This window comes from Nerophis ophidion, linkage group LG20, assembly GCF_033978795.1.
Source record: "Nerophis ophidion isolate RoL-2023_Sa linkage group LG20, RoL_Noph_v1.0, whole genome shotgun sequence".
Lineage (NCBI taxonomy): Eukaryota > Metazoa > Chordata > Actinopteri > Syngnathiformes > Syngnathidae > Nerophis > Nerophis ophidion.
In genome coordinates, this window is record NC_084630.1 from 20,260,024 (window position 1) to 20,282,449 (window position 22,426).

The 22,426-nt window shown below is 38.5% G+C and overlaps 1 protein-coding gene across 4 annotated transcripts in view; it reads left to right on the top strand.

Annotated features, from left to right (window-relative positions):
• The window catches only part of rptor (regulatory associated protein of MTOR, complex 1), a 480,971-nt gene that overhangs the window by 316,924 nt on the left and 141,621 nt on the right, over positions 1-22,426 (top strand). For all 4 annotated transcript variants that reach the window (XM_061880673.1, XM_061880675.1, XM_061880674.1 and 1 more), the window contains exons 19-21: positions 476-596; positions 3,609-3,749; positions 8,508-8,663. In XM_061880673.1, coding sequence (XP_061736657.1) covers positions 476-596; positions 3,609-3,749; positions 8,508-8,663 — 418 coding nt within the window. The remainder of the gene's footprint in view (positions 1-475; positions 597-3,608; positions 3,750-8,507; positions 8,664-22,426) is intronic.

Below are 22,426 nucleotides of genomic sequence, written 5' to 3' on the forward strand. Positions count from 1 at the left end.
ATCAGTCCATCAATGATGAGCTCGGGCCCAGCGAAGCCGGCGGCGTATCCGGGTGTTGTTGATACATGACTTTCGCTTTGTATAGAAGCGTTTTAACTTGCAGCTACAGATGTAGCGACAAACTGTAGATAGATGGATAGATAGATAGATAGATATTATTTGATTCCTTCAGGAGAGTTCCTTTAGGAAAATTACTGAAGTTACTGACAGTGGTTTTCCGAAGTGTTCCTGAGCCCATGTGGTGATGTCCTTTACACAACAATGTCGCTTTTTGATGCAGTACCGCCTGCTTACATATAACCCTTATTTAATGTCAATTTTCTGGATTCTTCTTTGACATTCAGTCTCTCTGTTCCAATAAATCTGCTATACAAAGAAAGACTGGTCCAGTGGTAGAAAGGGATGAAACGTAGTAATTTTGCAAGGGAATCCCACACTTATTGCCCCACTGTGTGTTGCATCTTGTGTTTGACAGGAGTTGGTGGTCGCACTGAGTCATCTGGTGGTCCAGTACGAAAGCAATTTCTGTACCGTTGCCCTTCAGTTCATAGAAGAGGAGAAGAACTACACGGTGCCGTCACCAGCTAACACAGCAGGTACCCGCCAGTCACACCCCACCACCGCTTCAGTCAACCTTTGTGACATGTTGACTATGTCTTTGTAGTGTGGCTTTTAAAAAGGGAATTGCATTTAGCATTTATGGCCATCCGGGCAGGATTCAATGCATACATTTATAAGATTTTTCTGTGTAAAACTGCACTGCATCATCAATGTTTGGGAGTCCACCGGAGTCTTCTGGTCTTTAGTAAGATTATTTGTTTTGATAGGGTTCAGCAGCGTGCAGATTTCTCACACCAGTGAACAATATGAAGTGTGCATTCTCCACAAGCCCCACGGAAGCAAGTGTTCAAACAGTAAAAGTTGTTTCCTATAAAAGAACCCTTTTTAATGATGGCTGAACATTTTTTCCACAGCTGGTTTTTTATTCGCCTTTAGCATATTGTAAACATAAATTATTAATAAGCGATACTATTAGATATTACACTTGTTTGCTTTGTCAGCTGTTAAGCATATGTTGACCTACATTGGATTAGATTTAGTGTCTTTAATGTGCAAAATGTATGTAGGTAATTAACCTTACCATCCTGTAAGTTGTCTGTATGCTACACCAATATTTGTGTTTTATTCATGTTTGGAATTGTATTAGAGAAACAACTTTTGCATGGTTTGTTTTTGTTTTAAAATGAATTTGACTTTAAAGCAGAGGTACGTGCTAAACTGAATATGTCCAATTTTTACACTCCTAAAGATATTAATTGGATCCAAAATAAGCTTTTGTGATTTAGCTAGCTACATTTACTCCGTTACATTTACTTGAGTAACTTTTAGGATAAATTGTACTTCTACGAGTAGTTTTTATGCAACATACTTTTACTTGAGTATATTTATAGAGAAGAAACGCTACTTTTACTCCGCTCCATTTATCTACATTCGGCTCGCTACTCGCTACTTTTGTTTATCGATCTATTAATGTTTGTTTTGGTTTATGACAGAGCTTCAAAGTAGGATCTACGCAGCCTGCGTTTCACCAATCACATGCAGTCACTGGTGACGTTGGACCAATCAAACAGGGCCTGGCGGTCACAAGACCCGACTTAAAACAAGTTGAAAAACTTATTGGGGTGTTACCATTTAGCGGTCAATTGTGCGGATTATGTACTGTACTGTGCAATCTAATAATAAAGGTATCAATCAAAAGTCTAAAGGAAAAAAGGCACTTTTTATTTCAACTGTACTTCCCGTCAAAAGCCTAAAGACTGATCGCAACAGTTCCTGTCTTCACAATAAAAGTGCCGCTCCATCGCGCCTGCGCTAACAAAATAAGAGTCTCCCAAAGCCAGCGCAAACAAGCTAGCAAGCTACGGAGTTTGCCGCAAATGTATTTCTTTTAAAGTGTATAAAAACGAATATGGAAGCTGAACAAATAAGATGCCAAAAATCAACGACTTAGATGTGGTATTAGACAGAAAAGAGGAACTTTTTTTCTCCTCCATTTGAAAACGTGGATGTTATCAGCAATACTGTCTGATTCCAATCAATGCAGGTCATCAGAATCAGGTAATACACCAACTTATATTCTTGTCTTCATGAAAGATAGGAATCTATATGTTAAACATGCATGTATATTCATTAAAACACCTTTAACATGTCAACAAAAACAGCAAAATAAATCAATATAAATTATATACTGTATATATAAATGTATGTGTGTATATATATATATATATATATATATATATATATATATATATATATATATATATATATATATATATATATATATATATATATATATATATGTATGTTGTGTGTGTGTGTGTATGTATAAAATAGGTAGATCACCTCGACTTGGTCATTTATTAAATAATTGATAAATGTTGAACAACTTATTGGGGTGTTACCATTTAGTGGTCAATTTTACGGAATATGTACTGTACTGTGCAATCTACTAATACAAGTTTCAATCAATCAATAAATCAATCAATCAATCAATGCCTACTGAGCCTATGGTGCTATTAAGTTATTGTGGCTCAATGTGCCTTCATTTTTTTTATTTTAATGTACTATTATTTAATATATATTATTGTTTTAGTTGCTTAAGAGATATTCCTGGCTCTGAATTTGCTCATTGCTATTTTTATGTTTTTGTGCATTATTTGTTGCCGTAAGTACTTGAGTAGTTTTTTCACAACATACTTTTGACTTTTACTCAAGTAAATATTTGAGTGACTACTCCTTACTTTGACTTGAGTAATAAATCTCTAAAGTAACAGTACTCTTTCTTGAGTACAATTTCTGGCTACTCTACCCACCTCTGATACACACTATATATATATATATATATATATATATATTAGATTAGATTAGATAGTACTTTATTTATTCCGTCAGGAGAGTTCCTTCAGGAAAATTAAAATTTTCAGCACAATCCCATTCAAGATCAAACATTAAAGGGAGACAGAATATATATATATAGTGGGGATCCCATATATATACATATATATATATATATATATATATATATATATATATATATATATATATATATATGTATATAAATATATATACATACACGTAATAAATATATATATATATATATATGTATGTATGTATATGCATATATATATATATATGTGTGTGTGTGTAATATATATATATATATATATATATCAAGTTTTTCCCCCGATAAGGCACACCTGTGAATTGAAAACCATTTCAGGTGACTACCTCCTGAAGCTCATGGAGAGAATGCCAAGAGTGTGCAAAGCAGGAATCGGATCAAAGGGTGGCTTTTTTGAAGAAACTAGAATATAAAACATGTTTTCGGTTATTTCACCTTTTTTTTTTCGTTAAGTACATAACTCTTCATGTGTTCATTCATAGTTTTGATGTGACAATGTAAATAGTCATGGTAATAAAGACAACACATTGACTGAGAAGGTGTGTCCAAACTTTTTGCTTTCACTTTACATTATGATGCATCGTATCAGTTGTGAGGTATTGACGTTTTTTACCTTCTTTGTTTATTCTTCTCCATTTCATTCCAGAGCCTGGTAACTTGACTCCAGTGAGAGACAGCCCAGGGATCCCACGTCTGCGATCTGTAAACTCTTACACCAACATCCGTGCAGTCACCACTGCCCGCAACCTCAACAAGAGCCTGCAGAACCTCAACCTCAACGAAGAGGGTAAGAGCGACCCACCACCTTTTAAAAAGATCATATTTTAATCTGCAAGAATCCCGAGCCTTTTAAAAATGAAATGATGGTAAAAATGTTCCCACTGAACAAGAGGAACACATCGAAGACATTTGTGCTGTTTTAATAAACTGGGCTCAATCTGCCCTGCTCTAAAGTATTTGTATGAGTAACACAAATATGCTGCAAGCTGGTGGTGAGTGCTTGAAGTGGCCTAGCAGTCAAACATCCATCCATTTAGTCCTGCTTGTCCCTTTGGGCGGAGTCTTTAAGCAACAACTGTGTGGTACTACTTTTTTTTGGTGTTTGCTTTTCATCTATCTTCCGCTTGTATTCATCGTGTATCTCCTTATGATTCTTGAAGAGGTGGGAGATCAAACTGCTCGTATTAAAGGAAGACGTCTTGGTTCTTTCTCGCATAACCAACTTTTTGCAGTCATTGCAAATTGACAGTTTTTTTATCGGTCAGACACACTTTAAAATAATTCCAAATCATAGACATGGTGTTGTTAATCAGTCACAGAGCGAGCTGGCTTGTTAGCCACGGCTACAGCACCGGCAACAACACAGTCTTGTTGTTGTTATGCTCCTCTCGCGGCAGTTTGATGAGGTCATCAAGCGTTGTGACATTATGTTCTTTACAAGTGCATGTAAACTTTTGACCACGACTGAATATAGTCCCCATTAGTCTAACCATGAATGTCATTTAATTTTTTCAGACTTTGTTTCTCTTTGTTAAAATGAACTCACCATAAAAATGTGACTGTTCATATCTTTACAAGGGGGTAAAGCTCCACAAGTTGCAGGAGATCAAATGCATGTACAATAGTACTGGATACTTCTATACTTATTTAGTGTGCTTATCATTATACAGATTTAATGAAATATTTGAATTTATTTGATATTTCTAAAACAAGTATTTCACAGAACATATTGCACTTCTTTGACATTGTGCTTGTCTTATTTTCCATTAGAGATGTCCGATAATATCAGACTGCCGAGAAATGCTTAAAAATGTAATATCGGAAATTATCGGTATCTGTATCAAAAAGTAAAGTCAAATGTATGTCTTTTTTACACGGACGTAGGGAGAAGTACAGAGCGCCAATAAACCTTAAAGGCTCTGCCTTTGCGTGCCGGCCCAATCATATAATATCTATGGATATTTGGTCAACAGCCATACAGGTCACACTGAGGGTGGCCGCATAAACAACTTTAACACTGTTAGAAATATGCGCCACACTGTGAACCCACACCAAAAAAAAATGACAAACACTTTTCGGGAGAACATCCACACCGTAACACAACATAAACACAACAGAACAAATACCCAGAAACCCTTGCAGCCTGGTAACTTGACTCCCACCTCAACCTACCTCCACCTCCTCATGCTCTGTCAGGGAGAGCATGTCACAAATTCCAAGCTGCTGTTTTGAGGCATGTTCAAAAGAATAATGCACTTTGTGACTTCACTAATAAATATGGCAGTGCCATGTTGGCATTTTTTTCCATAACTTGAGTTTATTTATTTCAGAAAACCTTGTTACATTGTTTAATGCATCCAGCGGGGCATCACAACAAAATGAGGCATAATAACGTGTTAATTCCACGACTGTATATATCGGTATAGATTGATATCGGAATCGGTAATTAAGAGTTGGACAATATCAGAATATCAGATATCGACAAAAAAACCCATAATATGTGTGTTAATTCCATGACTGTAAATATCGGTGTCGGTTGATATCGGAATCAGTAATTAAGAGTTGGATAATATCGGATATCGGCAAAAAAGCAATAACAATTTGTTAATTCCACGACTGTAAATATTTGTATCTGTTGATATCGGAATTGGTAATTAAGAGTTGGACAATTTCTGAATATCAGATATCGACAAAAAAGCCATAATAATGTGTTAATTCCATGACTGTAAATATTGGTGTCTGTTGATATCGGAATTGGTAATTAAGAGTTGGACAATATCAGAATATCAGATATCGACAAAAAAAGCCATAATAATGTGTTAATTCCATGACTGTAAATATCGGTGTCGGTTGATATCGGAATCAGTAATTAAGAGTTGGACAATATCGGATATCGGCAAAAAAGCCATAACAATTTGTTAATTCCACGACTGTAAATATTTGTATCGGTCGATATCGGAATCGGTAATTAAGAGTTGGACAAGTTCTGAATATCAGATATCGATAAAAAAACCATAATAATGTGTTAATTCCACAACTGTAAATATTATGTATCGGTTGATATCGGAATCGGTAATTAAGAGTTGGACAATATCGGATATCGGCAAAAAAGCCATAACAATTTGTTAATTCCATGACTGTAAATATCTGTATCGGTTGATATCGGAATCGGTAGTTAAGAGTTGGGCAATGTCAGAATGTCGGATATCGGGGAAAAAAGCCATAATAATGTGTTAATTCCACGACTATACATATCCGTATCTGCTGATATCGGAATCGGTAATTAAGAGTTGGACAATATCGGGATATCGGACATTGGCAAAAAAGCCATAATGTGTTAATTCCACAACTGTAAATATTATGTATCGGTTGATATTGGTAACTAAGAGTTGGACAATATCGGATATTGGCAAAAAAGCCATAACAATTTGTTAATTCCACAACTGTAAATATCTGTATCGGTTGATATCGGAATCGGTAATTAAGAGTTGGGCAATGTCGGAATATCAGATATTGGAAAAAAAGGCATAATAATGTGTTAATTCCACGACTGTAAATATCCGTATCTGTTGATATCGGAATCTGTAATTAAGAGTTGGACAATATCGGTATATCGGACATTGGCAAAAAAGCCATAATGTGTTAATTCCACAACTGCAAATATTCTGTATCGGTTTATATCGGAATCGGTAATTAAGAGTCGGACAATATCGTAAAATCGGATATCAGCAAAAAAGCCATTATCAGACATCTTTACTTTCCTTGAATTGTATTTTAAGCCATATATGACAGTATCGTATGATACAGGCATGTTCAAACTGTCTACACCCGGGGATAAACAAGCCATACCACAAAATCGAAGGATTCTGGGGATGTTTTTTAATATATATTTTTTTAATCTATATACAGTACATTGTTTGGATGGGACATAATTGTGTTCAGATTAAAGTTAAAGTAGCAATGATTGTCACACACACACTAAGTGTGGCAAAATTATTCTCTGCATTTGACCCCTTCCCTTGATCACCCCTGGGAGGTGAGGGGAGCAGTGAGCAGCGAGCAGCAGCGGTGACGCGCCCGGGATTCATTTTTGGTGATTTTACCCCCCAATTCCAACCCTTGATGCTGAGTGCCAAGCAGGGAGGTAATGGCTCCCATTTTTATAGTCTTTGGTATGACTCGGCCGGATTTGAACTCGCAACCTACCGGTCTCAGGGCGGACACTCTAACTAGCCACGAGGCCACTGAGTAGGTTTATGTAGATCAGGGGTCACCAACCTTTTTGAAACCAAGAGCTACTTCTTCGGTACTGATTAATGCGAAGGGCTACCAGTTTGATACACACTTAAATATATTGCCAGAAATAGCCAATTTTCTCAATGTACCTTTAATAAATAAATCTATATATATATTAAAATAAATGGTATTTCTGTCCATCATTCCGTTGTACATTTTTTTCCTTTTACGGAAGGTTTTTTGTAGAGAATAAATGATGAAAAAAAACACTTAATTGAACGATTTAAAAGAGGAGAAAACACGAAAAAAATGAAAATGAAATTTTGAAACATAGTTTATATTCAATTTTGACTCTTTAAAATTCGAAATTCAAACGAAAAAATGAAGAGAAAAACTAGCTAATTTGAATCTTTTTGAAAACATTATAAAAATAATTTATGAAACATAATTTGTAATTCTTCCTGATCAAGATTAATTTTAGAATTTTGATGACATGTTTTAAATAGGTTAAAATCCAATCTGCACTTTGTTAGAATATATAATAATTTGGACCAAGCTATATTTCTAACAAAGACACATCGTTATTTCTTCTAGATTTTCCAGAACAAAATTTGTAAAATAAATTCAAAAGACTTTGAAATAAGATTTATATTTTATTCTACAGATTTTCTAGATTTGCCAGAATATTTTTTTTGAGTTTTAATCATAATAAGTTTGAAGAAATATTTCACAAATATTCTTCGTCGAAAAAACAGAAGCTAAAATGAAGAATTAAATCAAAATGTATTTATTTTTCTTTATAATAAAAAAAAAATACTTGCACATTGATTTAAATTGTCAGGAAAGAAGCGGAATGAATTTAAAAGGTAAAAAGGTATATGTGTTTAAAAATCCCTAAAATCATTTTTAAAGTTGTATTTTTTCTCTAAAATTGTCTTTCTGAAAGTTATAAGAAGCAAAGTAAAAAAAATAATTTGTTTATTTAAACAAGTGAAGACCAAGTCTTTAAAATATTTTCTTGGATTTTCAAATCTTGTTTGAGTTTTGTCTCTCTTAGAATTAAAAATGTCGAGCAAAGCGAGACCAGCTTGCTAGTGAATAAACAAAATTAAAAAAATAGAGGCATCTCACTGGTAAGTGCGCCCATTTGAGCTATTTTTAGAACAGGCCAGCGGGCGACTCATCTGGTCCTTACGGGCACCGTGTTGGTGACCCCTGATGTACATGTTTGTAATGATGTAGATGTTTGTGTTTCTGTGGACGTGTAAGCCCGAGTGACACATGTGCTGCTGTGTTGTCCACCATCCAGGTGCACCGGCAGCCTTCTCTCCTGGAAACCTCAGCACCAGCAGCAGTGCCAGCAGCACCCTGGGAAGTCCCGACAATGACGAGTACATCCTCTCCTTCGAGACCCTGGACAAGATGCGACGGGTGTCTTCTTACTCCTCCCTCAACTCACTTATAGGTAAACCATTCTGTTGTTCCCAAAGTTTTAACCTCTTAAAAACCTGTGCATGCTTGTAAAAAAGATCACATATTTGTTGCTATGAAAGCAAAGAGGAGACTTTGATGGTTGCAGCCTGGCTCAGTTGGTAGAGCCGCCGTGCCAGCGACTTAGGGGAACCAAGTTCGATTCCCGATTCTTCCATCCTAGTCACTAGCTACAGTGGGGCAAAAAAGTATTTAGTCAGCCAGCGATTGTGCAAGTTCTCCCACTTAAAATGATGACAGAGGTCTGTAATTTTCATCATAGCTACACTTCAACTGTGAGAGACAGAATGTGAAAAAAAAATCCAGGAATTCACATTGTAGGAATTTTAAAGAATTTATTTGTAAATTATGGTGGAAAATAAGTATTTAGTCAACCATTGAAAGCTCTCACTGATGGCTCAAAATCTTACGAGGCATTGCTCATTCATTCTTTCATTAACACGGATCAATCGTCCTGTCCCCTTAGCAAAAAAACAGCCCCAAAGCATGATGTTTCCACCCCCATGCTTCACAGTAGTTATGGTATTCTTGTGATGCAACTCAGTATTCTTCTTCCTCCAAACACGACGAGTTGAGTTTATACCAAAAAGTTCTATTTTGGTTTCATCTGACCACATGACATTCTCCCAATCCTCTGCTGTATCATCCATGTATCCATTTTATACAAGGCATTATTCATGCAGACCGATAAATTGAATACATGATTGTTACATTCTTCTTTTCTTTGACAATCAGTGACCTAACTCAATCTAAAAGCGTATGTTTATTAGTTAGAACTATGGCCAGGTCTAAAGTTGCCCGTCTACACAGAAACAACAGAAAATATATTGATTTGTTTCCAGTTTATGGGAGAACATACATTCTCTTTTGTTAACACAAAATCAGGCTTAAAAGACCCAAAGATCCTGTGTATTATACTGTTGCAGTTTCAGACAAATTGAAGCCATAAATGCTGGAGCTGCAAGAAAACAAAGCAGAAAAACCACAGTCTGTGGGAGTCGGAGCAGTTTCAGTCGTGATGTATTGATCCCTGCGTTGACTGTTTTCCTTTGCCTGCACAATGTATTTGGTGGTTAGAAATTGAGCAGTAACTGCAGCCAGAGAAACAGCAGGTGGATAAATGATCTATTTGGATACATTTTTTATTTTTTTATTTTCATTTTGTTTTTATTGACATCCAGCATCAGACATTTCCATCCACTAAATCATATTCACATACATCACACAGCCGTTGTCGGCCCTAAATGTCAAAAGTATTTTTGTTTACCACCCACCCCTCCAAAAAAAGAAAAATAAACAGAGATAACAAAAATAAGGTAGTATCAATCAATCAATGTTTATTTATATAGCCCCAAATCACAAATGTCTCAAAGGACTGCACAAATCATTACGACTACAACATCCTCGGAAGAACCCACAAAAGGGCAAGGGAAACTCACACCCAGTGGGCAGGGGGAATTTACACCCAGTGGGACGCCAGTGACAATGCTGACTATGAGAAACCTTGGAGAGGACCTCAGATGTGGGCAACCCCCCCCCCCACCCTCTAGGGGACCGAAAGCAATGGATGTCGAGCGGGTCTAACATGATACTGTGAAAGTTCAATCCATAGTGGCTCCAACACAGCCGCGAGAGTTCAGTTCAAGCGGATCCAAGACAGCAGCGAGAGTCCCGTCCACAGGAAACCATCCCAAGCGGAGGCGGATCAGCAGCGTAGAGATGTCCCCAACCGATACACAGGCGAGCGGTCCATCCTGGGTCTCGACTCTGGACAGCCAGTACTTCATCCATGGTCATCGGACCGGACCCCCTCCACAAGGGAGGGGGGGACATAGGAGAAAAAAGAAAAGAAGCGGCAGATCAACTGGTCTAAAAAGGAGGTCTATTTAAAGGCTAGAGTATACAGATGAGTTTTAAGGTGAGACTTAAATGCTTCTACTGAGGTAGCATTTCAAACACATACATATCTACACATACATCAATTAAATCAGCAAAAAATAGATAATACATTAATAATAATGAACAGAAATAAAATAAAATAAATATATACAGATATATGTATATATACACATATAGGGAGCAATCTTTTTATTTATTTATTTTATTTTAAACAGTACACTAATTCCAGAGATTTAAGTCAGGCTTATAGGGCGTGACATCATTGACCCAGTTTTCCCAGTATGAGGCAAATTTCTCCAATTTATAAATTATAAAGGCAGTTATCTTCTCCATTTTATATATGTCCATTGTGGTTTCCATCCATTGCTTCAAAGTTGGGCTCTCCTGGGATATCCATATCCTAGTGATGGTCTTTTTGCAAGCCACCAGTAGGATATTCATAACATTTTTATCTTTCTTCAGCCAATCTTGTGGAGCAAATCCAAAAAAACAAAGTTTTACTTTCAAGGGGTATTTCTCGTTTAAAAATATCCTGTAAAGCTTGGTGTATCTCTTTCCAATAGTCCTTAATGGTAGAGCAGTCCCAGAAAACATGGTAGTGAAGTGAATTATATTTATATAGCGCTTTTCTCTAGTGACTCAAAGCGCTTCACATAGTGAAACCCAATATCGAAGTTAAATTTAAACCAGTGTGGGTGGCACTGGGAGCACGTGGGTAAAATGTCTTGCCCAAGGACACAACGGCAGTGACTAGGATGGCGGAAGCGGGGATCGAACCTGCAACCCTTAAGTTGCTGGCACGGCCACTCTACCAACTATGGTAGTGGTTTGCGTTTGAATTCCCACAATTTCTCCAGCAGGCAGGGGAGTTATCATAGTGAGACTTCTGAGAAGGTGTAATAAAAAATCTGGTCAAACTTTTCCAGCCAAACTCCCTCCACTTGGGTGAGCTGGTACAAGTCCATTGATATTTCCATATTATTGTCCATTCTTCCTCCGATATAGTTATCCCTCCTTCCTTCTCCCATTTTATTTTAATGTATGAGGTAGAGTATAATTTCATATTCAACAAACACTTATACAAGCATGAAACAGTGTTATCAATAATTTCTGAATTGTAAGCTTTTGTAAACAATTCAATCAATCATATTCGTCTTTGTAACGCTTTTCACCTTCATATTGAAATGTCGCAACTGCAGATATCGATGAAAATCTTGGTTTTGTAATATATATGTCCTTTTCATAGTTTCAAAACTAAGAATTTTTTATTTTTGATTTGCATGTCTATATTCCAGCGTTCTTTAAAAATCAACAAAACTGCAACCACATTCAGTGGTTGGTTGTCAAAATGGAGCCAAAAAACATACAGTGAGGATTATAAAGTTAAAGTAGCAATGATTGTCACAGACATACTAGATGTGGGGAAATTATTCTCTGCATTTGACCCATCACCCTTGATCACCCCCCTGGGAGGTGAGGGGAACAGTGAGCAGCAGCAGTGCCGCGCCCGGGAATCATTTCTGGTGATTTAACCCCCAATTGCAACCCTTAATGCTGTGTGCCAAGCGGGGCGTTTTTATAGTCTTTGGTATGACTCGGCCGGGATTTGAACTCACGACCTAGCGAAACATGATCTGATTTCCTGCTGATTTTGTAGGTTCAGCCCAGCGGTCCGCAGTCCAAAATGTTGAAAGAGCCAGATTGGACCAAAAATACAAAAAAAAATAAAATAAAATCTGTCCGGAGCCGCAACAAATGTAAAGGCTTACATAAGTGTTATAATTAGAGATAATGGCTTTTTTTTGCCGATATTGTCCAACTCTTAATTACTAATTCTGATATCAACCGATACCGTTATTTACAGTGGTGGAATGAACACGTTATTATGCCTATTTTGTTTTGCATTAAACAATGTAACAAGGTTTTCCAAAATAAATCAACACAAGTTATGGAAAAAAAATGGCACTGCCATATTTATTATTGAAGTCACAAAGTGCATTCTTATCTTTAACATGCCTCAAAACAACAGTTTGGGATTTGGGACATGCTCTCCCTGAGAGAGCATGAGGAGGTTGAGGTGGGCGGGGTTTTAGGGGTAGCAAAGGGTGTATATTGTAGCATCCCGGAAAAGTTAGTGCTGCAAGGGATTCTGGGTATTTGCTCTGTTGTGTTTATGTTGTGTTACGGTGCGGATGTTCTCCCGAAATGTGTTATTCCTGTTTGGTGTGGGTTCACATATTTGTAACAGTGTTAAAGTTGTTTATACGGCCACCCTCAGTGTGACCTGGATGTCTGTTGACCAAGTATGCCTTGCATTCACTTGTGTGTGAAAAGCCGTAAATATTATGTGATTAGGCCGGCACGCAAAGGCAGTGCCTTTAAGGTTTATTGGCGCTCTGTACTTCTCCCTACGTCCGTATACCACTCCGTACAGCGGCGTTTTAAAAAGTCATACCCATCCATCCATTTTCTACCGCTTATTCCCTTTCGGGGTCGCAGGGGCACTGGCGCCTATCTCAGCTACAATCGGGCGGAAGGCGGGGTACACCCTGGACAAATCGCCACCTCATCGCAGGGCCTAAAAAAGTCATACATTTGACTTTTTGAAACCGATACCGATAATTTCCGATATTACATTTCAAAGCCTTTATCGTCCGATAATGTCGGCAGCCATCTCTACTTGTGAGTGTCGATGACACAGCTTTGCATCAGTGCATCAGTGCATCAGTTGATATTCTAGTTCCAAGCATGTTTTACACAATGTAGGTCATATATGATAATATCGGCAGCCCGATATTATCGGACATCTCTAGTTATAATGAAGACAATGCATGACGTAAGTGTCTATATTAGCAATATTAGCCTACTATCAAAATTAATTTGTGTCGCAGGCTGACGCAAGTATTTGTTGACATGTAGTATTTATTTTCCACATTTTTACAATATTGGAAAACATTACTAAAACAGAGGCTTTTCAGAGGGTGGGATAACTCCTGGAAATTACCGGCTTAGAATGGCCAAAGGTAAAGATGTGTGTGTTCAAGTTGAAGGAAACGGAAACTACAAATAATATGAGCTCAAATATACCTAAACTTACGAGGTATAATGAAGCGTTATGGTCATACAGGTAGCACACATAGCATGTTAGCATTGATTAGCTTGCAGTCACGCACTGATTAAATATGTCTGATTAGCACTCCTAACAAGTCGACCACATCAACCTTTGACTCACGCACAGCATAAAACGTTTGGTGGACAAAGAAGTAGTATTTTGCCAATATAGTGTTTATAACTGCATGCAGTATCTGTTATTTTTTTGTGTCAAAATAGAAACATAAATAAAGATAAAGTACTTCATTGATGCATATTATTTCCAGATTTGGCCCCCGGGCCTCGTGTTTGACACTAGTGTCCTAAGCAGTGAATATAATATGATAAGCACTGGGGTCAATGTGTGGAAACTATAGATACCTTATTACACTAAAGCAAAAAAAAAATCAAGTTGTGAGTTGGAATTCAACACTGTAGGTTATCAGGCTGTCTTGGGCACCTTCATGTCTCTAAAACAGTGTTTTTCAACCACTGTGCCGCGACATGAGTCACAGTCTGGTGTGCTGTGGGAGATAATCTCATTTGACCTACCGTATTTCCTTTAAATACCGTCGGGGCGCTAATTCATTTAAAACCTCTTCTCACTCCGGCGTTTACCAAAGGCATGTGCTGATTATTTTAAATTCTCTTCTCTCTCCGGCACTTACCAAAGGCATGCGGTAAATTTAGGCCCGCACTTATAAATTTGAGTGTGATGTAAGGATACCATCATGAAAAGCACATTTAATAAAAAAAAACTTTATTATGGTCTTACCTTTACTTATAAATGAAGTCCATGCACAGCTCCTTCTGATCAAAAGCACCGATAACTTGTTTATAGAAGTCTTCCTTATCTTTCTTCAGTTTTAAAAGTCTCTCTGTCTCGATGGAGATCTTCCTTTATTACCTCCTGCTTCAATTGAAAGTCCAGTTTAGAAAACGGTTTTATTTTAGATATGTAATCCTCCATGTTAAAAGTACAAGCGAGAGGAAAAAATAAACGATCGCTGCTCACTCTTGCTGCTTGTTGTCACTTTATTTTGTTTTTGTAAAGAATAATCAATAAATAATAATTTAATTCTTCATTTTAGCTTCTGTTTTTTCGACAAATAATATTTGTGACATATTTCTTCAAACTTATGTTTAAAATTAAAAAAATATATATTCTGGCAAATCTAGAAAATCTATACAATCAAATTTAAATCTTATTTCAAAGTCTTTGAATTTCTTTCAGAATTTTTGTTCTGGAAAATCTAGAAGAAATGATTCGTCATTGTTAGAAATATAACTTGGTCCAATTTGTCGTATGTTCTAACAAAGTGCAGATTGGATTTGAACCTATTTAAAACATGTCATCAACAATATATATTTATTGTGAGAAATCATTAAGATGATCAGAAAAATATCAATTAATAATAATAACATAGTTTCAGGTAAATTGGCTCTTTCTGGCAATTTATATAAGTGTGCATCAAACTAGTAGCTCTTGGCATTAATCAGTACCCAAGAAGTAGCTCTTGGTTTCAAAAAAGTTGGCGATATCCAACAAGTGCAACAACGACTTTTTACTGTCAACTGAGTTTCGTTTTTTAAAGGGGAACATTATCACAATTTCAAAAGGGTTAAAAACAATAAAAATCAGTTCCCGTTGGCTTGTTGTATTTTTTGAAGTTTTTTTCAAAATTTTACCGGTCTCGGAATATCCCTAAATAAAGCTTTAAAGTGCCTTATTTTCGCTCTCTGCGAAGACACTGGCCATTTCCCTGTGACGTCACACAGTGCTGCCAATGTAAACAAACAATGGGAATACCACAGCAAGATATAGCGACATTAGCTCGGATTCAAACTCGGATTTCAGCGACTTAAGCGATTCAACAGATTACGAATGTATTGAAACAGATGGTTGGAGTATGAAAGTATTGAAGAAGAAACTGAAGCTATTGAGCGAATAGCTATTGATGCTATTCGTAGCCACAGCATGGCCGAATAGCTGCGTTAGCATCGCTGGTAAAATGTGCGGACCAAACGATCAGGACTTTCGCATCTTTTGACACTGGAGCAACTTAAATCCGTCGATTGGTAAGTGTTTTTTTCGCATTAAATATGGGTGGAAGGAAACGTATTATAGTTGCAAATGCATCTTCAGGTTATCCATACATCTCTGTTCCATGTCTGCTTTAGCACCGCCGATAAATAGCATGTTAGCATCGATTAGCGTAGCATGTTAGCATCGATTAGCTGGCAGTCACGCTGTGACCAAATATGTCTGATTAGCACATAAATCAACATCAACAAAACTCACCTTTGTGATTTCGTTGACTTTATCGTTGCAAATGCATCTGCAGGTTATCCATACATCTCTGTGCCATGTCTGCTTTAGCATCGCCGTTCAAATGTGGAGACACTCTGGCACATTCAATGGGGGTCTGGCGGCAGATTTCTTGCCACTTTCACATCTTCGGGCCAGTGGTGCAACTTGAATCCCTCCCTGTTAGTGTTGTTACACCCTCCGACAACACACCGACGAGGCATGATGTCACCAAGGTTCCAAAAAATAGTCAAAAAAACGGAAAATAACAGAGCTGAGACCCGGTGTTTGTAATGTGTTGAAAATGAAAATGGCGGGTGTGTTACCTCGGCGACGTCACATTCTGACGTCATCGCCTCCAGCGCGATAAACAGAAAGGCGTTTAATTCGCCAAAATTCACCCATTTAGAGTTCGGAAATCGGTTAAAAAAATAGATGGTCTTTTTTCTGCACCATCAAGGTATATATTGACACTTACATAGGTCTGGTGATAATCAATCAATCAATCAATCAATGTTTACTTATATAGCCCTAAATCACTAGTGTCTCAAAGGGCTGCACAAACCACCACGACATCCTCGGTAGGCCCACAAAAGGGCAAGGAAAACTCACACCCATAATGTTCCCCTTTAACAATTTCTGCTGGTGGTGTGCCTCTGGATTTTTTCAACGCTTTGGCTCAAAAAAAGGTTGTAAAACACTGCTCTAGAAAACACCATTTCCAGCAAAATGTACTTATCGATTACCGTGTAATATACTTACAACTTACTCCGGCGTTTTCTCCAGGCGAGATGACATTTCCTTCCTTGACACCTCACCTCTTACTGCGTCATCACATTTCAAAGAGCATCATATATTTGATTAAATGCTGCATAGTACACTCCTTATAGCTCATGTACAATCATCTGAAATGTCTGGCGGATTAATTTCATTCAGCTCTCAGATATTCCTGGTGTTTTTTTGTAGTTTTTTGTAGTTTTTGTATGTCTTGGTCAAGCACCACAAGTATTTGATGTAATCAACCAGACATGGGGAGCAATAAAGCAGCCATGCAGCGCTTTATTGAGCCAAAAAACGGAACATCTTTACAACTGGACATTTATTTCCCTCTGCACAAGTCTTATTCACGGCACTTGTCCCCTAAGGGCAGAGCCCTAAATTGTGTCCACCCTCCTGTGGACTAACAGAGACCAACAATCCAACCTCGCCCGTAGAACCTGGACTTCACATTCATCAACTACATGTGTTTTAGCCATTTAGCTCGCTTGTTGTTCATAGTCAATCAGTCAATGTTTATTTATGTAGCCCTTAATCACAAGTGTCTCAAAGAGCTGCACAAGCCACATCGACATCCGAGGTTCAGAGCCCACATAAGGGCAAGGAAAAACTCTCAACCCAGTGGGATGTGAATGACTATGAGAAACCTTGGACTGGACTCTTACACTATTACGTTAGATCCACTATGGTCTGGACTCTCACTATTATGTTAGATCCACTATGGACTGGACTCTCACTATTATGTTAGATCCACTATGGACTGGACTCTCACTATTATGTTAGATCCACTATGGACTGGACTCTCACTATTATGTTAGATCCACTATGGACTGGACTCTCACTATTACTTTAAATCTACAATGGACTGGACTCTCTCACTATTATGTTAGATCCACTATGGACTGGACTCTCTCACTATTATGTTAGATCCACTATGGACTGGACTCTCACTATTATGTTAGATCCTCTATGGACTGGACTCTCACTATTATGTTGGATCTACTATGGACTGGACTCTCACTATTATGTTAGATCCTCTATGGACTGGACTCTCACTATTATGTTGGATCCACTATGGACTGGACTCTCACTCTTATGTTAGATCCACTATGGACTGGACTCTCACTATTATGTCAGATCCACTATGGACTGGACTCTCTCACTATTATGTTAGATCCACTATGGACTGTACTCTCACTATTATGTCAGATCCACTATGGACTGGACTCTCACTATTATGTTAGATCCACTATGGACTGGACTCTCACTATTATGTTGGATCCATTATGGACTCGACTCTCACTATTATGTTAGATCCACTATGGACTGGACTCTCACTATTATGTTAGATCCACTATGGACTGGACCCTCACTATTATGTCAGATCCACTATGGACTGGACTCTCTCACTATTATGTTAGATCCACTATGGACTGGACTCTCACTATTATGTTAGATCCACTATGGACTGGACTCACACTATTATGTTAGATCCACTATGGACTGGACTCTAACACTATTATGTTAAATCCACTATGGACTCGACTCTCACTATTATGTTAGATCCACTATGGACTGGACTCTCACTATTATGTTAGATCCACTATGGACTGGACTCTCACACTATTATGTTAGATCCACTATGGACTGGACTCTCACTATTATGTTAGATCCACTATGGACTGGACTCTCACACTATTATGTTAAATCCACTATGGACTGGACTCTCTCACTATTATGTTAAATCCACTATGGACTGGACTTTCTCACTATTTTGTTAGATCCACTATGGACTGGACTCTCACTATTATGTTAGATCCACTATGGACTGGACTCTCACTATTAGGTTGGATCCACTATGGACTGGACTCTCACTATTATGTTAGATCCACTATGGACTGGACTTTCACTATTATGTTAGATCCACTATGGACTGGACTCTCACTTTTATGTTAGATCCACAATGGATTGGACTTTTACAATATTATGTTGGATCCACTATGGACTGGACTCTCACTATTATGTTGGATCCACTATGATAAATAATAAATGGGTTGTACTTGTATAGCGCTTTTCTACCTTCAAGGTACTCAAAGCTATGGACTGGACTTTCACTATTATGTTAGATCCACTATGGACTTGACTCTCACTATTATGTTGGATCCACTATGGACTGGACTGTCACTTTTATGTTAGATCCACAATGGATTGGACTTTTACAATATTATGTTAGATCCACTATGGACTGGACTCTCACTATTATGTTAGCTCCACTGTGGACTGGACTCTCACTATTATGTCAGATCCACAATGGAGTGGACTCTCACTATTTTGTTAGATCCACTATGGACTGGACTCTCATTATTATGTTAGATCCACTATGGACTGAACTCACACTATTATGTTAGATCCACTATGGACTGAACTCTCACTGTTGTGTTAGATCCACTATGGACTGGACTCTCACTATTATGTTAGATCCACTATGGACTGGACTCTCTCACTATTATGTTAGATCCACTATGGACTGGACTCTCACTATTACGTTAAATCTACTATGGACTGGACTCTCACTATTATGTTGGATCCACTATGGACTGGACTCTCACACTATTATGTTAGATCCACTATGGAGTGGACTCTCACTATTATGTCAGATCCACTACGGACTGGACTCTCACTATTATGTTAGATCCACTATGGACTGGACTCTCACTATTATGTTAGATCCATTATGGACTGGACATTCACTATTATTTTTGATCCACTATGGACTGGACTCTCACTATTATGTTAGATCCATTATGGACTGGACATTCACTATTATGTTAGATCCACTATGGACTGGACTCTCACACTATTATGTTAGATCCAATATGTTCTGGACTCTCACTATTATGTTAGAACCACTATGGACTGGACTCTCACACTATTATGTTATATCCACTATGGACTGGACTCTCACTATTATGTTAGATCCACTATGGACTGGACATTCACTATTATGTTAGACCCCGCAATTTTTCTGGACTTATGCAGATCCCAAATACAGATCAGCAGATACCAGAAGGTAAAAAAAGTTTATTTTGCATAATATTGCAAAACAAAACACCAGATAATATCTTACCTTATACACACACCATAATAATACTCCTATGTTAAATCACAGTACAATCCATCAAGCGGTGTGGTTTCATAGCTTACCAAAGTCCTACTAAAACATTTGGATATATTTTTGAGCACCGTGTATAAAGTTCTATATTTTCAATGGAACATATTACATTTTTGCATTGTTTACTTGAGTCATATTGCAGTCTACACATATCTCTTATGCGTGACTGCCATCTACTGGTCACACTTATCATTACACCATGTACCAAATACAATAGCTTTGAGGACGGTAAGCACAGCCAGAATTATTCTTATTCACCGGGTTATAAGGCGCACTGTCGAGTTTTGAGAACATGAAAGGATTTTAAGTGTGCCTTATTGTCCGATAAATACGATATTTAACAATAGTTTTATCTTTATTGAAGGAGGGTCGCTACAAAATGTTTTTCTTGACATCAATAGGGTTTCTCACCTTCATCAAAGTGCTGTAAAATATTGGTAGGGTTATTTTGCAGGTGTGCTTAAAACAGGTAGGATTGGGGACAACGTGGCCAAGTTGGAGAGAGTGGCCGTGCCAGCAACCTGAGGGTTCCTGGTTCGATCCCCACTTTCTACCATCCGAGTCACGTCCGTTGTGTCCTCGAGCGAGACACTGGATAGGGCCCTCAGTGTGTGAATGGGTGAATGTGGAAATAGTGTCAAAGCGCTTAGAAAAGGTAGAAAAGTGCTATCCAAGTACAACCCATTTACCCTTTTGGATTATTTGTAATTTCACAGAATAATACACACAGAGTTGGATTGATTGATTGAACCTTTTTATTAGTAGATTGCACAGTACTGTGCATATTCCGTACACTTGACCACTAAATGGTCATCCATCTTCTTCCACTTATCTGAGGTCGGGTCACGGGGGCAGCAGCCTAAGCAGGGAAGCCCAGACTTCCCTCTCCCCAGCCACTTCATCCAGCTCATCGGAAGAGCTGGATGGGATCCCGAGGCGTTCCCAGGCCAGCCGGGAGACATAGTCTTCCCAACGTGTCCTGGGTCTTCCCCGTGGCCTCCTTCCGGTTGGACGTGCCCTAAACACCTGCCTAGGGAGGTGTTCGGGTGGCATCCTGGCTCCTCTCGGCTTTACTTTGAGTTCCTCCCGGATGACAGAGCTTCTCACCCTATCTCTAAAGGAGAGCCCCGTCATCCGGCGGAGGAAACTCATTTCAGCTGCTTGTACCCGTGATCTTGTCCTTTCCATCATAACCCAAAGCTCATGACTATAGGTGACAATGGGAATGTAGATGGACTGGTAAATTGAGTGCTTTGCCTTCCGGCTCAGCTCCTTCTTCACCACAACGGATCGATACAGCGTCCGCATTACTGAAGACGCCGCACCGATCCGCCTGTCGATCTCACCATCCACTCTTCCCTCACTCGTGAACAAGACTCCAAGGTACATGAAGTCCTCCACTTGGGGCAGGGTCTCCTCCCCAACCCGAGATTGCACTGCACCCTTTTCTGGGCGAGAACCATGGACCCGGACTCGGAGGTGCTGATTCTTTTTCCGGTCGCTTCACACTCGGCTGCGAGCCGTTCCAGTGAGAGCTGAAGATCCCGGCCAGATGAACCCATCAGGACCACATCATCTGCAAAAAGCAGAGACCTAATCCTGCAACCACCAAACAGGATCCCCTCAACGCCCTGACTAAGTCTAGAAATACTGTCCATAAAAGTTGTGAACAGAATCTGTGACAAAGGGCAGCCTTGGTGACATCTATTAAAACAGACAAGAAGCAAGGAATCATGCATAGACAAAGTTCAATTGTGCCTCAATGAGGAGAGACATGTTTTGGGCTTTTTTCTGGTTACAGATCCAAACTACGTTCTAAAAGTCTAGTCCACGTGCTTCCTCTATTTATTTGGGAGGTCCCTGGTTACATCACTGAAGCTGTCGCTGAGGGAAGGGGGTATTCTCGACAACTCCAGTTCGACGCAATATATGATTATACAAAAATGCAAATGTGTTGACGCTAGTGATATCGCCTTGTCTCTGCTCTGTCCTCGTCACGACGGTGTCCTGGACACAAACACCGATACCAGACTGGCTTGTAATCTTTTGGATTGCCAGTTTTGCACAGACAAAGAAAAATACCACTTCAGCAAAATTGACAATAATTATAGCAACGGCCTTTAAGCATAAAAGTGTCACAGATTGCTGCGGGGTTGTTCTCCCAGGAAGGCAGACGGACTACTCAGGACATGGCGTGTAGTTAACACTAATCAGAGACAGGTGAACGCAATTTGCAACCATGGCAACAAAACAAGGGAGTGAAAAAAAAACAGGAACTTAAGAGTCCAAAGGTCAACAGAACATAGCCAAACAAGGCATGATCAAAAGACATGACAAAAAGTTGTGTGATAATATAATGATTATTATTATATAAACATAATTATTCTAACACTAAACTGCCACGATCATTTGTATTCACAGAAACAACAGCTGTCAGTAATGCTGCCTGCCGCCTCTGTGCTGTTGTAGGTTTTGATTAATGAGGTACATT